The 23,336-nt window shown below is 35.0% G+C and overlaps 1 protein-coding gene across 3 annotated transcripts in view; it reads left to right on the plus strand.

Annotated features, from left to right (window-relative positions):
- Positions 1-23,336, plus strand: part of LOC150097409 (isoaspartyl peptidase/L-asparaginase) — a 126,770-nt gene that overhangs the window by 46,457 nt on the left and 56,977 nt on the right. For all 3 annotated transcript variants that reach the window (XM_090407559.1, XM_090407560.1, XM_090407558.1), the window contains one exon: positions 8,440-8,597. In XM_090407559.1, coding sequence (XP_090263685.1) covers positions 8,440-8,597 — 158 coding nt within the window. The remainder of the gene's footprint in view (positions 1-8,439; positions 8,598-23,336) is intronic.

Genomic DNA, 23,336 nt, shown 5'->3' on the forward strand with positions numbered 1-23,336 from the left:
TGAACTATGCAGTGCAGCCACTGTAAGACTTTTATACCACCATACTTCAGCATTTCTTGTCGAATATCATCTACTCCTGCAGCCTTTCCACATTTCAAGCCGTTGATGGCTTTTTGTACTTTAAGTATGGATATGTATTCCTGACTGCATGCCTGGTCAGTGATTTTATCACTGTGCTGTCATCACTGCTTGTTTCATTTAGCAGTTTTTCAAAGTAATTACTCCATACTTCAAGGATATCTTTTTCTACCGTTTTCATGTCACCTTTATCATCTCTTTTTACAGCACTCCTTCCTCCATTCCTAAGCTTCTTCAACAACCTCCAGAATATTTTCCCACCTTCTTGATATTTATTTTCTATATTCTTGCCAAAGTCCTCCCATGACTTTTGTTTAGCTAGTTTTACACACTTTTTAGCTTTCTTATATTTGTCTCTGTATTCTGTAAGAGTAAAAGCTGACTTATTTGCCAGGAACTTTTGATATGCTTTCTTCTTTTCCTTCACTGCCTCTTTAACTTCCTGTGTTTATTTTTTTATCCTTGCACACATCCTCACCACATGCCTCTCTGGCAGAATCAATCAATGTTTTCTTCAGAGTTTGCCACTGAATCTCCAAGGCTTGATTCCTGTTCTCAAACTCTTTCATTTTCTTTTCAATAATCTTTCTGTATTTTAGTCTACAGTTCACATCTGAGAGCTGCTCAACTTTTATTTGCTTTAAAACTTTCTTACATGTTAATCTTTTCAATATGAAATTCAATTTTATCCTGCTCATTACTAAATAGTGATCACTACCAATTTCAAATCCTCTGTAGACTCTGGTGTCCTGCACCAGGAAGAAAACATCACTATCAACAATAACATAGTCAATGAGACTTTTCTTATTCCTAGCATCTTCTCTCCATGTGAATTTGTGCACATTTTTATGTTGGAACATGGTGTTAATAATAACCAGTCCATGTCCTGAGCAGAAATCCAACAGATATTTGCCATTATTATTAGCTTTGCTCTTTTCACCAAATTTTCCCAAAATATTTTTGTATGTCTCACAATCATTTCATACTCTGCTATTTAGATCCCCGACAAGGACCAACTTTTTCTTTTTCATTGTGTCAGTTGCTTTTTCTAAAGCGTCAAAAAATTCTTCCACTTCTACCTTAGTAGAACCTTCTGTGGGACCGTAGGCACAAATAAGTCTCATTGTCCAGTTCCCCATTCTCATATTTGCCCACATTACTCTACTTGAGACTGACTGCCATTCAAGAAGATTAGCCTCATATTTTGTGTTGAATACTATGGCTACTCCTTCTTTTCCTTGATTATCATTGCCTGAATATAACATTCTGTATTTATTGCTCAGAAAGATCTCACCTGTTTTGGTCTTTTTTGTTTCAGTCACCCCTATTATGTCGATCTGGTACTTATCTAATTCCTCAGCTAGCTCCATTTCTTTGCCATTCAGGCTTCTTACGTTGATAGTACCGATCTTTAACTATGGTGATGTTGAGTTTGGGTTCGTTTTCAGATTTGTTCCAGTAGCTGACTTTTCGCTGTTCGCCCTGGTTCCCTGCCGAAAACAACGGGGGCCTTGTTTAACTGGGCGACGCCCCAGCCAGCATGAAATTTTGTCATGTTGTACCATCATTTTATATATTTTGGTTTAACCAATAAGAATACAATTTGGTCGGCTAAATCCCAAATTGCCAGCCTATCCTCGTTCGTTCAGTATCCAAGTAGATACCCAACAGGGTGCACCACGAGAAGGTGAGGATTGGACATTAGGTCAGAAGTACTGGTCTGTTCTCCGCATTCCTTGAAAGGCTATGTGGAGGTTTCCTCTCAGCTATACAGCTTTGTCCCTTAAGCACCCTTTAAGAAAATTTTAAAGCGAATAAAAGTTGAGCAGCTCTCAGATGTGAACTGTAGACTAAAATACAAATATTACTTAAGAAAAAATGAAAGAGTTTGAGAAGAGGAACCAAACCTTGGAGATTCAGTGGCAAGCCTTGAAGAAAACCCTGATTGATTCAGCCAGAGAGGCATTTGGTGAGGTTGTCTGCAAGGATAGTAAAATCAGAACTCCATGGTGGACACAGGAAGTTAAAGAGGCAGTGAAGGAAAAGAAGAAAGCATATCTAAAATTCCTTGCAAATAAGTCAGCTTTTGCTCTTAGAGAATACAGAGACAAATGTAAGAAAGCTAAATGCTGTTTAAAACTAGCTAAACAAAAGTCATGGGAGGGCTCTGTCAAGAACATAGAAAATAAATATCAAGAAGGTGGTAAGATATTCTGGAGGTTGTTGAAGAAACTTAGAAATGAAGGAAGAGATGATAAAGGTTACATGAAAACAGAAGAAAAAGATATCCTTGAAGTATGGAGTAATTACTTCGAAAAATTGCTAAATGAAACAAGCAGTGATAGCACAGTGGTAAAAAGTACTCAACAGGCATATAGTCAACAATACATATCCATACTTGAAGTAGAAAAAGCCATCAAAGGCTTGAAATGTGGAAAGGCAGCAGGAATAGATGATATTCGACCAGAAATGCTGAAATATGGTGGTATAAAAGTCTTACAGTGGCTGCACTGCATTGTTCAGAAAACCTGGACAGAGGGACGAATTCCTGATGATTGGAGTAGAGCTCTAATATGATTGTGAGAATTACAGAGGTATTTCCCTACTGAGTGTGTTCCTGGCAAGATCTATGCAAGTATACTTGAGAAACAGTTGAGAAGAATTGTGGAAGAAAAGCTTGGTGAAGAACAAGCTGGATTCAGGCCAAATAGAGGCTGTCAGGATCAGATCTTCACTTTACGACAAATAGTCGAGAAAGCATGGGAATATAACAAAGATCTGTATTTAAGTTTTGTCGATTTGGAAAAGGCATATGACAAGGTGCCAAGAGAGAAGCTATTCAATACGCTGCAGTTATATGGTGTCAATGGGGCATTATATCAAGCAATACTTAGTCTTTATTTGAGTTGTAAGTCAGCAGTTAGAATTGAAGGAAGTACAGGAAGATGGTTTAATGTTAAATCTGGTGTGAGACAAAGATGTACATTATCCCCTCTGTTATTCATTATCTATATGGATCACATTATGAAGGAAAGTTGTATTAAACATGATATCAGAATTGGAGATGTTAATGTCAGCTCTTTGCTTTATGCGGACGATGTTATACTTTTAAATAAATCCGCTACAAGTTTGCAAGAGTCCCTGACTAAATTGAATAACTGTTGTAATAGATATGGTATGAAGGTCAGCATTAAAAAGACAAAGACAACGAAAATAGATAGAATTGTTGAAAATGTGAATTGTGTTGTGAACGAGGAACCTGTGGAACAAGTAAAACATTTCAGCTACTTAGGCACTATTTTTAGTGAAGATGGTAAATTAAATATGGAAATAGACAACAGAATCAACAAAGCTGGTATGGTAGGAAGTCAGTTGAATAAATTCATATGGAGTAAGAGAGAAATTAGTCAGAACACTAAATTAGCATACAAAACAGTGTTCAAACCAGTTTTATCTTATGGATCTGAGAGCTGGGTCAGAAGTAAAACACTTGACCAAAGACTAGAGGCTGCAGATATGAGAGTCCTGAGAAAGATTAGAGGCATGAACAGATGCCATCAATGGCAATATCATATTAAAAATGAGGATATTAGGAAAGAACTTGACATTGTCAGCATCCAGGAATGCGTTAGCAGAGCTAATCTGAGGTGGTATGGTCACTTAAACAGGATGGGCGAGGAAAGATTAGCAAAACAAGTGTTCTCTGCCAAGTTGGCAGGAAAACGCCCTAGAGGAAGACCAAGATATAGGTGGATTGATACGGTACAAAGTGCCTTAGACGATAGAAATTTAAGATCTGGTAATGTTGGAGTCTTGACAAGTAACAGACTGGTTTGGAGGAAAATTGTAGATAAGATGTTAGTAATGATGTAAATTTTTCATGTAGTACTATCATATCCTGTACACCCCTTGAGGGTACTTGGCAGAAATTTGATGATGATGATGAATTATATGTGCAGAGTATATAAGAATATATACATAATACACTCCTGCAGAAGATTTTCAATATTGAGACCATATGTTTTTAGACATATAACAAGTTTAATAAAATACACAATATAACCCTACAAAAGTTGTTGGTCTTGCATCATCAGGGATACTACTAACAAAAGTTATACACAAAAAAGGCTAGAAACAATTAATTACACACAGCAGATGTTATAAGAACTTCACTATTGGTACATACAAATGTGTCATTTTTTTGTATAACTTTTGTTTGTACCCCTGACAATGTAAGTCTAACAACTTATGAAACTTCTATGGTTATATTGTGTGTTTTATTAAACTTATGTGTCTATAAACATGTGGGTTTCAATACCGAAAATTTTCAGCAGAACTGCAAAACTCCAGAAACTTACATATTGAGTACATTCCATTCATCCTTTTATCCTACTCTTTCAACAAACCATGCAGTATTCAGTATCAAGATCATCTTCATCTATTACCTTAAAAATTGATTTGCATACTAACCTTTGCTGGGGTGAGGACAATCTCACCCCACCAAAGTCGTTCCTTTTCTCACACAAAAGGGATCTCAGCTCACCTTCTCTTACCCTAAGTAATATACAAATTGCCAGACATGATCAGGTCTCTCTTCTTGGACTGACATTTGCCTCTGGTCTCTTCTATCATAAACACATCACATCAGTAGGTTCTAAAAAAAGTAGGATTTTTTTTCTGATCAAGAAGCTACTTTACAAACCCCCAGCTATTAACCCATACAAATTTCAAATCTGTACATCCTTAGCATACTATTCATACATTTCAGGTGGTGCTTCTAAAATCTCTTTAAAATTTCATGCTGCTGCTTCAGTGGAAAACAGACTCATAGATGACTCTTTTCTCTCACTGACTCGCTCATTTCAAGCATCTATCCCATAGATGCAGTGTTTAAGCTCTCTTTCTTCTATAGGTACATCCATGATCGCTGCTCCAGGAAACTGGCAAACATCATCCCTATACTTTTAAAACAAGAGAGAGCAGCAGCCCAACATCCTTTTCCAGTACAACTCAAACACTTTGAATGCTTTTTCCTGTTATTTTGTTTATTCCATCTACCTCTGTTCTCTGGAACATTTTCACAATGTTTCCCAACAATTTCAACCTTCATCTCTTCTAGAAAAATGTTAACAAATTTCTTCTTTCTTAATCCTTAGCTTCATCCCACAAATGGCACTGATGTGCTGTAAGTTTTTGTATATGAGTGGGGGAGAAAAAAAAAAAAAAAAAAAAAAGCTAAAAACTGCACTAAGAGCTACTGCAACAAAATAGTTTGCTCTTCAATCCAATTTTTCAAAGTTTTAAGAAGTTCTGCATATTCCAAGAAAATATTTCATTATTTCATTGAATTGCCTCTATATTTTTTATAACAAGTATAAGGATGATATATCTGAGGAAAACTTATCGCAATATTTAAATCTTAACTACAGTTAAGCTAGTCCAATGTGGATTAGAGCCTGTAGTAGCAATGAAACCTTTTAACTGAAAATACTTGGATGCACTAGAAGCAATGCAGACTTGTTTAAGTTCTTTTCAACTGAAGATGAGTTAGCTGGTCTCGTACAGAGATATAAACCTGCTATTTGCCAGCCATTCACAGTCCAACTGCAGGTCTACTGAACCTGCTTCTTCTTCTCCTCTTTTATTTCATCTACCATCATTTTCTGGAACAACCTTTCTCACTATGTTTCGTAACAGCTGTATCCTATGGGTGTCCAGGTAGAATAACATTTGGTTTCTTTTTTCTCTCCCTCTCAATCCCTATCTCTATGTGGTACTAATGTTTTATAGGCTCTGTGGCCTTTCCTGTATGGATTGATAAAACAAAATGCATCCCTTGAATAAGTTAAAAACCGTATTAGAATTAGTTCCTGTTTGTTGTTGTATAAGCTAGCATATTCTGGAGATTTCGACCCAGTTTTATACTTTTTTGGAACATTTAAGTAAACATGGATTGAAAGATTTCTTAGAACTTCCTAAGCTAAATCAAATTTTGGGCAAATAAATTTGCTTTTCCTTGCAGCTTTGATTATACTGCAACATGCAGTTTACTCTTTGGTCTGGTCCAATTTCCAGAAGGTTCAACAAGTTCTGCATATTCCATAAAATGCTTCATTATTTTCATTGAATTGCTGCAGTAGCAACATTTTTTGAGTTATAAAAAAAATTAACACATCTGTGAATAAATCACTTTGTGACATTGTAAATGAATAATAATAAAAAAATTTCTTATTTCACTGTTTAAATCTTGAGTACTGCCTTGCCATTAACAAAAGCCATGCATAATGTATATAAAGAAGCCAGGTTTTTTTCCTCATTAAATTACAGGCTCTAATCCAACATAGATTAGATCCTGTAATAATCTCCATACCCCAGTTGGTGATGACTCCCTATGATTGGAAAGAATTGGGTTTGAATCCCTTCTTGGACCTTCATGTATATAAGTTCTTTCTGGTGGAAAATAAGTCAGATGTCTCATACAGATGGTAAGGTTTTGTTTCTGGAAACTCAAATATCTCCAGGCAAACATGCTCAAGTTAGAAACTTAATGGAGTGAAACAGCACTAGGAAAGGATTAAAAAAAATATTTAATTCTTCCAGTATTTCATCTCGCTCACTGAGATCTTCAGGGAATACTATATGGGACTTGTAAAACACACACAAAGGCAACACAATGAGGATGGTCTGAAAAGTTCTCGGCCTAACAATGAAAAAACGGATTTATAATTTCAAAATTATTTTTATTTTTCAACATAATCTCCCTTAAGACTAATACATTTATTCCAGCGATGCTCCAGCACCATTATCCCATCCCTGTAGTGGTTCTCTGTAAGATCTGCAGAATATCCCTCTACAGCTGCAATCACCTCTTGATTCAAAGAAAAACAATGACTGGCAAGGAAGAGTTTTAGTTTGGGGAAGAGATAGAAGTCAAAGGGAGCCAAATCTAGGGAATAGGGTGGGTGTTCCAACAATTCATAGTGTCCCTTAATTTTCCCATTGCCAAAACACCTTTGTGGGCAGGTGCATTGTCCTGATGAAAGATGATTTTTTCTTCTGCAAACTGGGTCTTTTCTCACGAATTTTTCCCATCTAGTCTGGTTAAAAGATCGGAATAATATTCCTCGGTTATTGTTTTACCCTTTTCAAGATAATTAATAAACAAAATGCCTTTAGCATCGCAAAACACCGAAGCCATGACCTTTCCTGCTGATGGATGAGCCTTTGTCTTTGGCACTGAACAACCAGCTTCTGGCCACTGTTTTGACTGTTGTTTGGATTCTGGTGTGTAATGATGAATCCAAGTCTCATCCATAGTAATAAATTGACACACAAAATCGGTTTTATTCTTGTTAAAATGCTCCAAGCACTGTTCAGAGATTTTCATGTGAGTGCATTTTTGATCATCTGCCGTGAGCACGCACGACACCCATCTTGCGCAAAGCTTTTTTATTTTTAATTCTTCATGCAAAATATATCTATCCTACACGTTGTAATTACTTTGTAATAACTACAAAGGTGTTATTGCACTTTTTGGATGTCCCTCACGTGGATCATCTTCAAGGCCGGTACAGCCATGTTTAAACTCGGCAGCCCATTTCTTAATTGTTGAAAACGAAGGAGAAGAGTGCCCATAAACTTTTATGAACGTTGTAATTACTTTGTAATAACTACAAAGGTGTTATTACACTTTTTGGATGTCCCTCACGTGTATCATCTTCAAGGCTGGTACGACCATGTTTAAACTCGGCAGCCCATTTCTTAATTGTTGAAAACGAAGGAGAAGAGTGCCCATAAACTTTTATGAACTTCGAATGAATTTCTTTTGGTATTAAGCCTTCTTTTACAAAGAATTTTATACCTGCACGATACTCAATTTTATTCATGTCAAGGTATACAGACAGCACTTCTGCTTCAGATAGCTGTATAAAACAAACTACTTGATAGAATGGCTTGCAATTTCATATGGATGCTTATGAGAGATGTACCAACTTAGAAAAAAAATTACTGATAGTGTTGCCATCTATGGTCGAGGCCAATAACTTTCAGACCACCCTTGTAGTGTAGATAGTGACTGGTATAGCACAAAATGGCCTCCAGTGATGAGTCTTTGAACTCCATGGAGGTGTCATATAACAATAATAAATTTGCAGCTTTGTGAATTTTCAGTTAAACAACTTTAATGTAGTTTAATCAAGCTTTGTAGATTAAAATGCCATGGGTTTCATGCCATTCTTTCTTTAATATTAAAAGAGTTTAGATTTTTAGCTCCCCTCTGCTGAATGATAATTAAAAGTATTTCTTCATTGAATAATAACATTTATGTTCTTTATGGCATTCAGTAGTATTCATTTTTTTCAGACAGACCATGTATTATTGATTGGTAATGGAGCTCACCAGTTTGCCCAGTCAGTAGGAATTCCACTTGTTCCCCAAGAAAAACTAGTCACGAAATGGGCTCAGGAACGATTAGAAGAATATCAGACCTTTGTGAATGCTGTACATCTTGCAATGTCTAGGTAAGGCTGAACATTTCGGTATGTCATTGATAACATTATACTTTTCCAGGATGTTGAAAGAGACTTAGGCAAAATGCATGACATTATATGGTTAGAAATATTATTATTATTATCATCATCATCATCATCATCAAATTCCTGCCATGTACCCTCAAGGGGTGTACAGGATATGATAGTACTATATGAAAAATTTACATCATTACAAACTTCCTATCTACAATTTTCCTCCAAATCAGTCTGTTACTTGTCAAGACTCCAACATTATCAGATCTTATATTTCTATCGTCTAAGGCACTTTGTACCGTATCAATCCACCTATATCTTGGTCTTCCTCTGGGTCGTTTTCCTGCCAACCTGGCAGAGAACACTTGTTTTGCTAATCTTTCCTCTCCCATTCTATTTAAGTGACCATACCATCTGAGATTAGCTCTGCTAACGCATTCCTGGATGCTGACAATGTCAAGTTCTTTCCTAATATCCTCATTTTTAATATGATATTGCCATTGATGCCATCTGTTCACGCCTCTAATCTTTCTCAGGACTCTCATATCTGCGGTCTCTAGTCTTTGGTCAAGTGTTTTACTTCTGACCCAGCTCTCATATCCATAAGTTAAAATTGGTTTGAACACAGTCTTGTATACAGCTAATTTAGTGTTCCGACTAATTTCTTTCTTATTCCATATGAATTTATTCAATTGACTTCCCACGATACCAGCTTTGCTGATTCTGTTGTCTATTTCTATATTTAGTTTACCATCTTCAGTAAAAATTGTGCCTAAGTAGCTGAAATGTTTTACTTGTTCCACAGGTTCTCCATTCACAACACAGTTGACATTTTCAATGATTCTGCCTATTTTCATTGTCTTTGTCTTTTTATTGCTGACCTTCATACCATATCTATTACAACAGCTATTCAATTTAGTCAGAGAATCTTGCAGACTTGTAGCGGATTTATTTAGAAGTATAACATCATCCGCATAAAGCAAAGAGCTGACATTAACATCTCCAATTTTGATATCAGGTTTAATACCACATTCCTTCATAATGTGATCCATATAGATAATGAATAACAGAGGGGATAATGTACATCCTTGTCTCACACCAGATTTAACATTAAACCATCTTCCTGTACTTCCTTCAATTCTAACTGCTGACTCACAACTCAAATAAAGACTAAGTATTGCTTGATATAATGCCCCATTGACACCATATAACTGCAGCGTATTGAATAGATTCTCTCTTGGCACCTTGTCATATGCCTTTTCCAAATCGACAAAACTTAAATACAGATCTTTGTTATATTCCCATGCTTTCTCGACTATTTGTCGTAAAGTGAAGATCTGATCCTGACAGCCTCTATTTGGCCTGAATCCAGCTTGTTCTTCACCAAGCTTTTCTTCCACAATTCTTCTCAACCGTTTCTCAAGTATACTTGCATAGATCTTGCCAGGAACACTCAGTAGGGAAATACCTCTGTAATTCTCACATTCAGTTTTATTTCCCTTTTTATATATGGGTACTATGAGAGCTCTACTCCAATCATCGGGAATTCGTCCCTCTGTCCAGGCTTTCTGAACTATACAGTGCAACCACTGTAAGACTCTTATACCACCATACTTCAGCATTTCTGGTCGAATATCATCTACTCCTGCTGCCTTTCCACATTTCAAGCCTTTGATGGCTTTTTCTACTTCAAGTATAGATATGTATTCCTGACTGCATGCCTGGTCAGTGTTTTTTATCACTGTGCTGTCATCACTGCTTGTTTCATTTAGCAGTTTTTCAAAGTAATTACTCCATACTTCAAGGATATCTTTTTCTCCTGTTTTCATTTCACCTTTATCATCTCTAATTCCTTTCACAGCACTCTTTCCTCCATTCCTAAGCTTCTTCAACAACCTCCAGATTATTATTATAATTATTATTATTATTATTATAAAAACCTCCATGGAGTCAGAGACTCATTGTGGGAGGTTCACTGTTATACACACAGTTTATCATGCCGCACCTTGAATATATTCACTGTCTCTGCACTCACCACACTCTTGGGCAATGCATTCCAATCACTCACCATTCTCCATGCAAAAAACCTGCTCCTCGCTCCCTTGCTCACACCCTTCTTATACAACTACCAGGGATGACCTCTTGTTCTCCTGCTATCTTCACCCATTCTGTGCAAAACCTCCCCGACATTAATCTCTTAATAACCTCTTAACAGCTTATATGTCTCGATCATATCCTCTCTCCTCCTTCTATCCACCAATTTCTGCAAATTGCATTTTGTCAATCTGTCTTCATACTCTACATTCCAGAGACCAGAAACCACCTTAGTCAGTCACCTCTGAACTTTTTCCAATGCAATTTCATCTTTTTGAAAACCAGGTGACCTGATCTGTGCACAGTAAACCATATGTGGCCTGATCACAGCCTTATATAAAGGAACCATAACATGCTTACTTTTACAAGTCAGTGTCCTTCACATCATTCTCATTATCTGCAGTGTTGTCTTCATAATTTTAGTAACATGTTCCCAAAATTTTAGGTCCTTGTCTACAATCACTCCCAGATCTCTCATCTCCTCTACTTCTTCCAAGATATTTCCACCAATTGTGTACTTTACATGTATTCTTTACATTAAATTTCAAAACCTTACATGTTGAAACATTGAATTGACACCCCCACTCATTTACCCATTCAGCCAGTGTATTCAAGGTCATCTTGCAAAGCTACAGCATCCGCTCTACTCCTGATAGCTCTCCCCAACTTTGCATCATCTGCAAACATATGCATATCACCATTCAAACCTTTCCAAATATCATTTACATACAAATTAAACAGCAATGGACCCAAAACCGACCCTTGAGGTACACCACTAGTAACTTTCCTCTTCTGGGATATCGCTCCTCCATACTCACTGATACCTATCAGAGAGCCAATCTTCAATCCAGCGAACTAATCTACTGTTCATCCCCATCCGTTCCAATTTAATTACCAGCTTGTCATGTGGCAATTTATCAAATGCCTTTGCAAAATCTAAATATACCATTGTATATACACCACCATTATCCAATGCATTTGTCACTTTATTATAAAAAGTAAGCAGGTTGCTAAAGCATGATCTTTCTTTAGTAAATCCATGCTGGCTGCCAAAGAGTATTTTTCTATTATCAACCCAATTCTGAATCTTAGTCTTAACTAATGTCTCTAAGACTTACCCACAACTCCAGACACACAGACTGGTCTGTAATTCAGAGCTTTACTCTTATCACTTGTATTATCATACATACAAATTATGAAGTGCTTTTAGTATAATGAATGAAAAACTTTTGCCTGTTAGTTGTGCATTATTATGACTCTCATTGGTTTTTATTCAGCTTCATATATACAGGTAACTCTCGTATAACGCGGATGTTAGGATCCATAGAAATATCGCGTTATATAAATCACATTATACGAGACATAGATCATATAGAAAAAGTTGGGTTAGGTTCTGAAATCTTTTTTTTTTTTTAAATTATATAAACAACAATGACATATCCAACAAAAACAATATTTTTATTTAATTCAGGTAATTCATGTAAGTTAAGAAAACATAAACTATGGCAAACACGTAGTATAAAATTACAAATTGTACATAAATTTCTTTGCAGATAATGCATAAATGCTTTAGACACAATAAAATAAAGCACATATTTTAATCATCATCATCAGTGTCTTCAGAAATAACATTTCGTAGATGTTCTTTAAGTAGTGGAGGTCACCACCACTTGAAATCTCTTGGACATCATTTGTATAATTCTCGTTGCATGCTTCGGCTGGTTTAGTCATCAAGAAGTCGGTAATAAGACTTTACTTTCCGCTATGTTGCAATTTTTTATTGAGTTCATAATATGGCGCTAAACAAATATCCAATTGTCTCGTGAATTTTCCCGAGCGCTTCATTGAGTGATCATTATCCGTAAAATAACTTCCTATATTTCTTGTCAAGTCCAATCCCTCTGCTAATTTCTTTAAACTGAATTCTTTAACGGCTTCATCACAATCAGAATCTTCGACAGAATTTTCCCTGCCATTTGGTTCGATGCCATTATTAATTGTACCAGTTCCTCCTCATTTAAATCTGTTTCTCCATCAATTAATTCACTAATTTCATTTTCAACCATATCGCAAAAGCTCTCTTCACCAAAAATGTGTGCGACGTTTATTATACGATGAAATTTCAATTAATTTTTTCCAAAATTAATTGAAATGTTCGCCGAATAGAATATGACTTAAATGTTGATATTATTCCTTGGTCGAGTGGTTGAATTAGAGAAGTTGTATTAGGCAGCAAAAAAGTTATTTTACTATTCGGATGGCTTAAATTTGTTGGATGGCCTGGTGCGTTATCTAAAATTAGTAGAATTTTGAAGTCCATATTCTTTTTCTTTGTGTAATTTTCTACATCAGGTACACAATACTTGAAAAAACAATTTTCAAGCATGCTAGCTGTAACCCATGCCTTTTTGTTAGCCTGCCAATAAACAGGTAGGATGGAATTGTCAAGCCCTTTCATCGCACGAGGATTTGCAGATCGGTTAATAAACATTGGTTTTGTCATGTAATCACCTGATGCATTACTACAAAACAGCAGAGTAATTCTCTCTTTGGAAACTTTGAATCCAGGAGCTGATCTTTCATTTTTCGAAATATAGGTGCGCTTGGCATTTTTTTCCAATATAACCCAGATTCATCCGCATTGAACACCTGGTCTGCACTGTAACCACCTTCTTTAATGATTTTTAAAAGTTCTGCTGGGTATTTCCGGGCAGCTTCAACATCTGCTGATGCTGATTCTTCCTGGATTTTAAGATTATACAAAGAAAACTGCTTTTTAAAGTTTTCAAACCAACCCTTACTGGCAGAAAATCCATGCTGAGAGCTTTCTTCTGAAGAATCATGATCAAGTTCTTTTAAATGTTTATAAACATTGAGAGCTTTTTTGCTTAATAAGGTGTCCATCCATCCAAAGGAATTTTCTTTTGAGTGCAATCCTCTATCCAAATCATTAGAGATTTCTCCATTTTTTTCTATTAGAATATCGCAAACACGAGTAACGTGCTTTGCACTTACCATTGACCCAGCAATAACACTTTCTCGGATTTTATGTTCATTTTGTTTGATTGTTTGAATTGTCGATTCATTTAAATTCAGAGTCCTTGCAACAACTCCTGGTTTTTCTCCAATTTTCAACCAATTCAAGATTTTAATTTTTTTCTTCAAGAGAAATGAATTTCCTCTTCAATGTTGGTTTTTTCCCCTTTCGTTGCAGTTTTAGTGGCCATTACAATAAAAATAAACTTTTACATTTAAAAAAAAAGCATTACATACATATGTAACTCACCAGAAAATAAATTGCTCTGCTTGAGAATAACACACTTATGATTTTAAATGCGCTTTCCTGGCAGAAAACGAAGACAATTTTCAACAATAAACACTTTATACAGTAAACCCTAGATGGCGAACCTATGGCACTCGTGCCAGAGGTGGCACGTCTGAGAATTTTGCTGGCACATCAATGATTTACAGGTGATATCCTTTTATACGCTTATAAATTATTGAAGTTTTTTTTAATTGTTACAATACGTACAAGCTGAATTTTGTTTTACACAAGATAGCAGCTATAAAGACGTGCATATGACTGGTGCGGTATTAACAAAAGATCGTGCGACCCAAAGACAAAAGCAACTGACAAATGTTGAGTTGAAATGCTAATTCTCTTCAATCGAATTCCATAACATCTGAAACTGTCATAACAACATTCACTATTAGTTTTAACACATTCACAAGGGTATCATTTATCATTCTGACGGAACTTCTCATTACTGACTGGCTCAACTCACACAAACGTTTCAACCCTTGGTTGAATTTTATGGCTTCTTGTTTGCATTTGAGATGGCAGGCGAACTCACACCTTCATTATATGGCATGTTTCAATTCTTGGTAGGCTTTTATTTTAAGTTAGCCTTTGTGATCTGTCATAATGACATCGAGAATTTCAAATGCAATAAAAAAACACTTATTTCATAATTGAAAAATTGGACAATAGTTTTTAGTTAGAGACTGTGTTTCGGTGCAACATATGGTTTTGCTTAAGTCTATACAGCATAGTTTCTGTGAGAGAGGGGACGTGATTTATTAGTTAGTGCCGTTTTTATTCCATCTGTCTCTAATTGCACTGTTTGTTGAGAATGACACAGACTGCAAAAGCCTCTGTACAGTACCTTATTCAGTGATACAATAAAACTAAATTCGATACTTATAACTACTTGTGCGATACGGGCAGACACAAATTTAACGAAGATAAAATTTGATTTTTAAGTCCTGCGGTGAAAAATATGAAAAAAAAAAAAAAATTAAAAAAATAAAGGATTACTAGAAATTGTAGACCGCGTTGAACAAGGGATACCACAATTTGTAGACAGGTAATCTGCATTATACGAGGATTACCTGTATATATATTAGTGGTATTTTGTCTAGTTAATTTTTTCATCCTAAATGAAAGAATATAAAACAATTTTATTTATTTACTTTCTCCACTATCCATAAAATTCAAACATAAAGCCAGATGTGTTATTTTGGACCAATCATTCAGGATTGATAATATTTGAGTAAAAGAGACAGTAATTGATAACTTAAATGAACTTGATTTTAATCTGAATTCAGTTAATATGTTATTTAATTAGTTAGTATAAGAAAGTAAAGTCTTTAGTACATTCCAAATCAAATAAATAAATTAGGTCTTTGGCATGCCTGTGTTGGATTCTGAATGAAGAGAAATTTAAATTATTAATACTCTCTTCAGAATCCAACATAATCCACCATGGTAAAGGCTACATTTGTAAATATTATTTAATGTAAATCACTTATTTTTAAATTAATATTCATATAACTACCTATAAGTTGATTTAATTATTTAATCAAGTATGCGTACTAATAAAGAAAAATCTCTGTATTAAAATATTAAGTTATTTTATTTATTGCTATGTTAATATTATAGGAGTTTGTATTTAACATTTAATTGCGTATTAATTGAAATGTAAATATTCTTTATTTGTTCCTGTTTGTAGAGATATAACGTTATGCAATGCCTCAATTTTATTATATTTTGTTTTGTTGTCATGGAAACGTATGTTAGATACCTTGCACGAGTTTGGAACAGAGCGTGAGGGAGAATGTTGAAAGTTTACTGGAAAGGATTTTAGTTAAAGAGAGCACGAGAACAATTTAGGTGGGAAGAAGGGATATATAAGCTAGGAACACTGAAAAAAGAGAGGATATTCTAATTCGGCATTCGGAGGAAGGAAAGAAAAAAGGAGATTGATTCGGGGAATCAGAGTGCGATATTAGCGAATCGGCGAGTCACTCAAGTAGCTAATTAAAGTCTGCTAGTCATGGAGCGGGTTAGCTAGTAAGTTGCAGAATAACAAATAAAGCAATGGAAGATAGCTAAGTGACTACTGAATGACTAGCTGCTTTAGTTGAGATTTAATTTCAGGGCCGACTTTTCAAGGACACATGGAAACTTGAAGCATAGCACGGAGTAACTAAAGAATAATTAGAGGCAACAAGGTTGAGTTTAACGATAGCTGTGTTAAGAATTATAGTGCCTAAAAGATTAATTGAATGCCGGAGGAATAGGCATTCAATTAGTGCATGAAAACTTCAAGTTAAGGAATTATTGTGTGTCACCTTAGTTTATGAGTGATTAGTAGAATACTGAATTGATCAAGTAATGTCTAAGATAGTACAAGCGTTTTACTTCATGCAAGAACGTTTAACCATGTGAATTGTGACCGTTAATTAATTCAGTTATTACTAGGAAGATTTGTTTTAATGAGTGCCGTTAATTCTTTAAAGTGTATAAAGTTGTAAAAAGTGTTCGAATATAAGTAGATGAAGAAGGAAGATTACCGGTAAGAATGTTCCAACTATTGATATTCCTATGCAGAGATATGTGTGTGTTTCTTCCTAAAATATCCCTATATTAACAGTAACATTTTTGTGGAGATTAGCTGAAGTGTGGATTTAAAAGTGTATACTTGTGAAAAAGTGTTGCCGCCATTATATTGCATTTCAAATTTAAGTAACTGTGAGATATTTGTGTAAGTGGTTACCAAGGAACTTTATGACTTTGAGCTTTACCAAGTGTTTAATTGAATTTTGTGAAGGCTGTTTCGGACAACAGATTTACCGTTACTTAAAATTATATGACTGTATTATCAGAAGAGTTAAAATGTTTATAATATCTCATTTAGTGATTTGAACTTAAGTGTATAATTTGTGATCCTAAATTAAATGTTTGTTTTTGTATTTTGTATTTAATTTTGTATTTAATCTAAAGTTGTATTTTGCCCGAATCTCTTTTACTGCACCATCCATAAAAATATTCGAACCAAAGCGGGAGAGATATGTAAGTTAAATAAACTCGGCCTGTAAAACATAATAACAACATATAAAGGAGAAATAGTTGAGAGTTGGTTTTTCTTCAATTCTTGAACTAATTCAGATATAGAGTGGCGCAGTCTATAAATATAAATTTTCTCTATATTTGGATTAGAAATCAACTAGCAACCTATCAATTGTTTAAGGACATCGTAATAACTAAATATTGGATCCAAAGTATAGGTTAAGATGAAGTAGGATCCGACACCTGTATGATACTGTTTCATTCATTTGCAGTGACAAGAGATTATAGTTTATTTTTTAAAACTCATCGAATAATTATCTAATGCTATTGGAAGACAATAAGCTAAACAGTAAAAGCAATGGACAATATGCCTGACAAGTTACTGTCCATTGCTTTTAAAAAAATAACTAAAACATTGATAATGATATAATAAAAGATTTGTCAGTAAATTACAAATTAAAAACAAATTTTACTAATAGGTGAAAGACAAGGTCTTGCAGTGTTCTGACAAAAGTTAAGCCAAATTCTGGAATTAATGTTTTTTTTTAACTTAAGAGTTTCAACTTTGAGTGTTTGAGAGGAAGACGGACTCACAGTTCTGATTTGAATTCTGTAGGACTCTGCTATTGACTTCAATCTGTCCACATGTGAAGCTGTTTTCTTATTGAAGAAAAGAACATAAAAGATCTTTATCCTTTATGCATTATTGGCATCAAAAACTATTTGAATGAACCGATAATAAACATCTTTTTGTTTTATAAGTCAGGTTAACCGTACAGTGTTGGCTTTCAGAATACTGAAACTTTTAAAAATGATCCAGAGATTATAAAAACAAAGTCAAATTGCATGAGTTACTCTGGTATTGTATGTTTAATAGACATATACTCTGCTCAGCATCTGTATATTTGCTTTTTTTTTTTTATTATTACTGGCATAGATTAAGAGTTTCATTGGCCAGCTATTTTGAAGTATTGGCTCGCATCCCTATCAGAAATCCTGAAAATCATAGTAATTTTGCTTAGAAACACATACAGTTTTCATTAAGGAACTCATCTGGTACACATAAATCATAATTATTGATGATCATGTTTTAAAAAAAAAAAAAAAGCTTCACCGTAGCATTGAAAACTATTAACTGAAAGCACCTTTTGCAAAGTGTGGGCTGCAAGAGAATTTGATTAGTAAATAAATATTTTATTAATTTGTAAATTTTAAGATATAATTTAGAATACAGTGCATTAAAAATCCTATTAATTTAAAAAAAGTTCTTTTACATAATTTAATTTCAGTATAATAATATGCATAACATTTTGCTACACACCATATATCTCAACACACAAGTGTATAGTGGTACATAAAATCAGCCACTTTGTATCACTGTATGCTGAGAAATGCATGGTCTTCCTAACTACCCAATGAAGTGTAATAACTAAATAAACAAATCTTTATTTTTATTTATCGGTTCATAGTAACTGGCATACATGGTTAGTCAGTTTAAGAAATATATTGTAGGGATAATATGAAACACTGGATTAAAATTAGTACTTGAAGTACAGACCTAGTGAAGTTTGGGAAAACATTAGCACCATCATCATCATCATCAAATTCCTGCCATGTACCCTCAAGGGGTGTACAGGATATGACAGTACTACATGAAAAAATTACATCATTACTAACTTCCTATCTACAATTTTCCTCCAAATCAGTCTGTTACTTGTCAAGACTCCAACATTATCAGATCTTATATTTCTATCGTCTAAGGCACTTTGTACCGTATCAATCCACCTATATCTTGGTCTTCCTCTGGGTCGTTTTCCTGCCAACCTGGCAGAGAACACTTGTTTTGCTAATCTTTCCTCTCCCATTCTATTTAAGTGACCATACCATCTGAGATTAGCTCTGCTAACGCATTCCTGGATGCTGACAATGTCAAGTTCTTTCCTAATATCCTCATTTTTAATATGATATTGCCATTGATGCCATCTGTTCACGCCTCTAATCTTTCTCAGGACTCTCATATCTGCGGTCTCTAGTCTTTGGTCAAGTGTTTTACTTCTGACCCAGCTCTCAGATCCATAAGTTAAAATTGGTTTGAACACAGTCTTGTATACAGCTAATTTAGTGTTCCGACTAATTTCTTTCTTATTCCATATGAATTTATTCAATTGACTTCCCACGATACCAGCTTTGCTAATTCTGTTGTCTATTTCTATATTTAGTTTACCATCTTCAGTAAAAATTGTGCCTAAGTAGCTGAAATGTTTTACTTGTTCCACAGGTTCTCCATTCACAACACAGTTGACATTTTCAATGATTCTGCCTATTTTCATTGTCTTTGTCTTTTTATTGCTGACCTTCATACCATATCTATTACAACAGCTATTCAATTTAGTCAGAGAATCTTGCAGACTTGTAGCGGATTTATTTAGAAGTATAACATCATCCGCATAAAGCAAAGAGCTGACATTAACATCTCCAATTTTGATATCAGGTTTAATACCACATTCCTTCATAATGTGATCCATATAGATAATGAATAACAGAGGGGATAATGTACATCCTTGTCTCACACCAGATTTAACATTAAACCATCTTCCTGTACTTCCTTCAATTCTAACTGCTGACTCACAACTCAAATAAAGACTAAGTATTGCTTGATATAATGCCCCATTGACACCATATAACTGCAGCGTATTGAATTGCTTCTCTCTTGGCACCTTGTCATATGCCTTTTCCAAATCGACAAAACTTAAATACAGATCTTTGTTATATTCCCATGCTTTCTCGACTATTTGTCGTAAAGTGAAGATCTGATCCTGACAGCCTCTATTTGGCCTGAATCCAGCTTGTTCTTCACCAAGCTTTTCTTCCACAATTCTTCTCAACCGTTTCTCAAGTATACTTGCATAGATCTTGCCAGGAACACTCAGTAGGGAAATTCCTCTGTAATTCTCACATTCAGTTTTATTTCCCTTTTTATATATGGATACTATGAGAGCTCTACTCCAATCATCGGGAATTCGTCCCTCTGTCCAGGCTTTCTGAACTATGCAGTGCAGCCACTGTAAGACTCTTATACCACCATACTTCATCATTTCTGGTCGAATATCATCTACTCCTGCTGCCTTTCCACATTTCAAGCCTTTGATGGCTTTTTCTACTTCAAGTATGGATATGTATTCCTGACTGCATGCCTGGTCAGTGTTTTTTATCACTGTGCTGTCATCACTGCTTGTTTCATTTAGCAGTTTTTCAAAGTAATTACTCCATACTTCAAGGATATCTTTTTCTCCTGTTTTCATTTCACCTTTATCATCTCTAATTCCTTTTACAGCACTCTTTCCTCCATTCCTAAGCTTCTTCAACAACCTCCAGAATATTTTGCCACCTTCTTGATATGTATTTTCTATATTCTTGCCAAAGTCCTCCCATGACTTTTGTTTAGCTAGTTTTACACACTGTTTAGCTTTCTTACATTTGTCTCTGTATTCTGTAAGAGTAAAAGCTGACTTATTTGCCAGGAACTTTTGATATGCTTTCTTCTTTTCCTTCACTGCCTCTTTAACTTCCTGTGTCCACCAGGGAGTTCTGATTTTTTTATCTTTGCACACAACCTCACCACATGCCTCTCTGGCAGAATCAATCAATGTTTCCTTCAGAGTTTGCCACTGAATCTCCAAGGTTTGATTCCTGTTCTCAAACTCTTTCATTTTCTTTTCAATAATATTTCTGTATTTTAGTCTACAGTTTACATCTGAGAGCTGCTCAACTTTTATTCGCTTTAAAACTTTCTTACATGTTATTCTTTTCAATATGAAATTCAATTTTATCCTGCTCAAGACTAAATAGTGATCACTTCCAATTTCAAATCCTCTGTACACTCTGGTGTCCTGCACCAGGGAGAAAACATCACTATCAACAATAACATAGTCAATGAGACTTTTCTTATTCCTAGCCTCTTCTCTCCATGTGAATTTGTGCACATTTTTATGTTGGAACATGGTGTTAGTAATAAGTAAAAAACATTAGCACCAAAAATGTGAAAAACAGGGAGGGAATGATTTTTTTTAAATTTTTTTTTTTAAACTGGGATTTTCCTGAAAAGGAAATAAAGAAGATTTCAATATACACTGTATTTTGCTTTATGAAACCTTTTGAATAAAGCAGTGAATTTCTACAAAGTAAAGTGTCATTTCAGAGCTAAACTCAGGAACACGAAAAAGCATCTGCAAGTTTTTCAGAACAAATTTGTCAATCTTTACTCCCTGAAATTTTTTCATGGAGAAAAGTTTGACTGACTTTTTGCTCCATATACAGTTGGAATATCCTGGACCCATCCATCAATGTAACAGTGAAGTACTTACTACATTCTCCTCAACTTATAATTGTGAAGTTGGATTTTCAACACTTCTTTGTCTAGAATTTGGCTAAATGGAGCTGGATATGAAACTAAAAACTCTTCAGCTTGGAAGCTAGCATATGTTTGCTGGTGTCTGAAAGAAAGCAGTGTCATTCTTAACAGCAGTATATTTAATAGGCCGGTAAATTAAATTAATTAAATATATTAATTAAAAATTAAAAAATAATTAAATTAGCCAGCAAAGGTTGGTCGATTGGTAGAGCCTCTGCTACTAATGGCTCAGTTAAGTAAGTTTGAGCGCGGTTAGTAGTTGGAAGGGAACAATCGTTCGATGCTGTTGGCACACTCTCCCTCGATGAGTCTTTGGACTCCCTGGAGGTGTCAAATAATAACAATAACAATATATTTGTAATTTTTTATACAAACTGAATTCTTCGAAGGCTTGAACTTGTTTGTTATAATTCACAATATATCCCATTCCTGCCCTAATTTTCCTCTGATTTAATGTTCCATGAAAAATATTATGGAGCTAGCTGAGGAATTAGATAAGTACCAGATCGACATAATAGGGATGACTGAAACAAAAAAGACCAAAACTGGCGAGATCTTTCTGAGCAATAAATACAAAATGTTATATTCAGGCAATGACAAACAAGGAAAAGAAGGAGTAGCCATAGTATTCAACACAAAATACCAGGCTAATCTTCTTGAATGGCAGTCAGTCTCAAGTAGAGTAATGTGGGCAAATATGAGAATGGGGAACTGGACAATGAGACTTATTTGTGCCTATGGTCCCACAGAAGGTTCTACTAAGGTAGAAGTGGAGGAATTTTTTGACGCTTTAGAAAAAGCAACTGACACAATGAAAAAGGAAAAGTTGGTCCTTGTTGGGGATCTAAATAGCAGAGTAGGAAATGATTGTGAGACATACAAAAATATTTTGGGAAAATTTGGTGAAAAGAGCAAAGCTAATAATAATGGCAAATATCTGTTGGATTTCTGCTCAGGACATGGACTGGTTATTACTAACACCATGTTCCAACATAAAAATGTGCACAAATTCACATGGAGAGAAGAGGCTAGGAATAAGAAAAGTCTCATTGACTATGTTATTGTTGATAGTGATGTTTTCTCCCTGGTGCAGGACACCAGAGTGTACAGAGGATTTGAAATTGGAAGTGATCACTATTTAGTCTTGAGCAGGATAAAATTGAATTTCATATTGAAAAGAATAACATGTAAGAAAGTTTTAAAGCGAATAAAAGTTGAGCAGCTCTCAGATGTGAACTGTTGACTAAAATACAGAAAGATTATTGAAAAGAAAATGAAAGAGTTTGAGAACAGGAATCAAGCCTTGGAGATTCAGTGGCAAACTCTGAAGAAAACATTGATTGATTCTGCCAGAGAGGCATGTGGTGAGGTTGTGTGCAAGGATAAAAAAAATCAGAACTCCCTGGTGGACACAGGAAGTTAAAGAGGCAGTGAAGGAAAAGAAGAAAGCATATCAAAAGTTCCTGGCAAATAAGTCAGCTTTTACTCTTACAGAATACAGAGACAAATGTAAGAAAGCTAAACAGTGTGTAAAACTAGCTAAACAAAAGTCATGGGAGGATTTTGGCAAGAATATAGAAAATAAATATCAAGAAGGTGGCAAAATATTCTGGAGGTTGTTGAAGAAGCTTTGGAATGGAGGAAAGAGTGCTGTAAAAGGAGTTAGAGATGATAAAGGTGACATGAAAACAGGAGAAAAAGATATCCTTGAAGTATGGAGTAATTACTTTGAAAAACTGCTAAATGAAACAAGCAGTGATGACAGCACAGTGATAAAAAAACACTGACCAGGCATGCAGTCAGGAATTCATATCCATACTTGAAGTAGAAAAAGCCATCAACGGCTTGAAATGTGGAAAGGCAGCAGGAGTAGATGATA

Source organism: Typopeltis vanoorti, chromosome 17, assembly GCF_054136105.1.
Source record: "Typopeltis vanoorti isolate ZY-2024b chromosome 17, IOZ_Tvanoo_1.0, whole genome shotgun sequence".
Classification (NCBI taxonomy): Eukaryota; Metazoa; Arthropoda; class Arachnida; order Uropygi; family Thelyphonidae; genus Typopeltis; species Typopeltis vanoorti.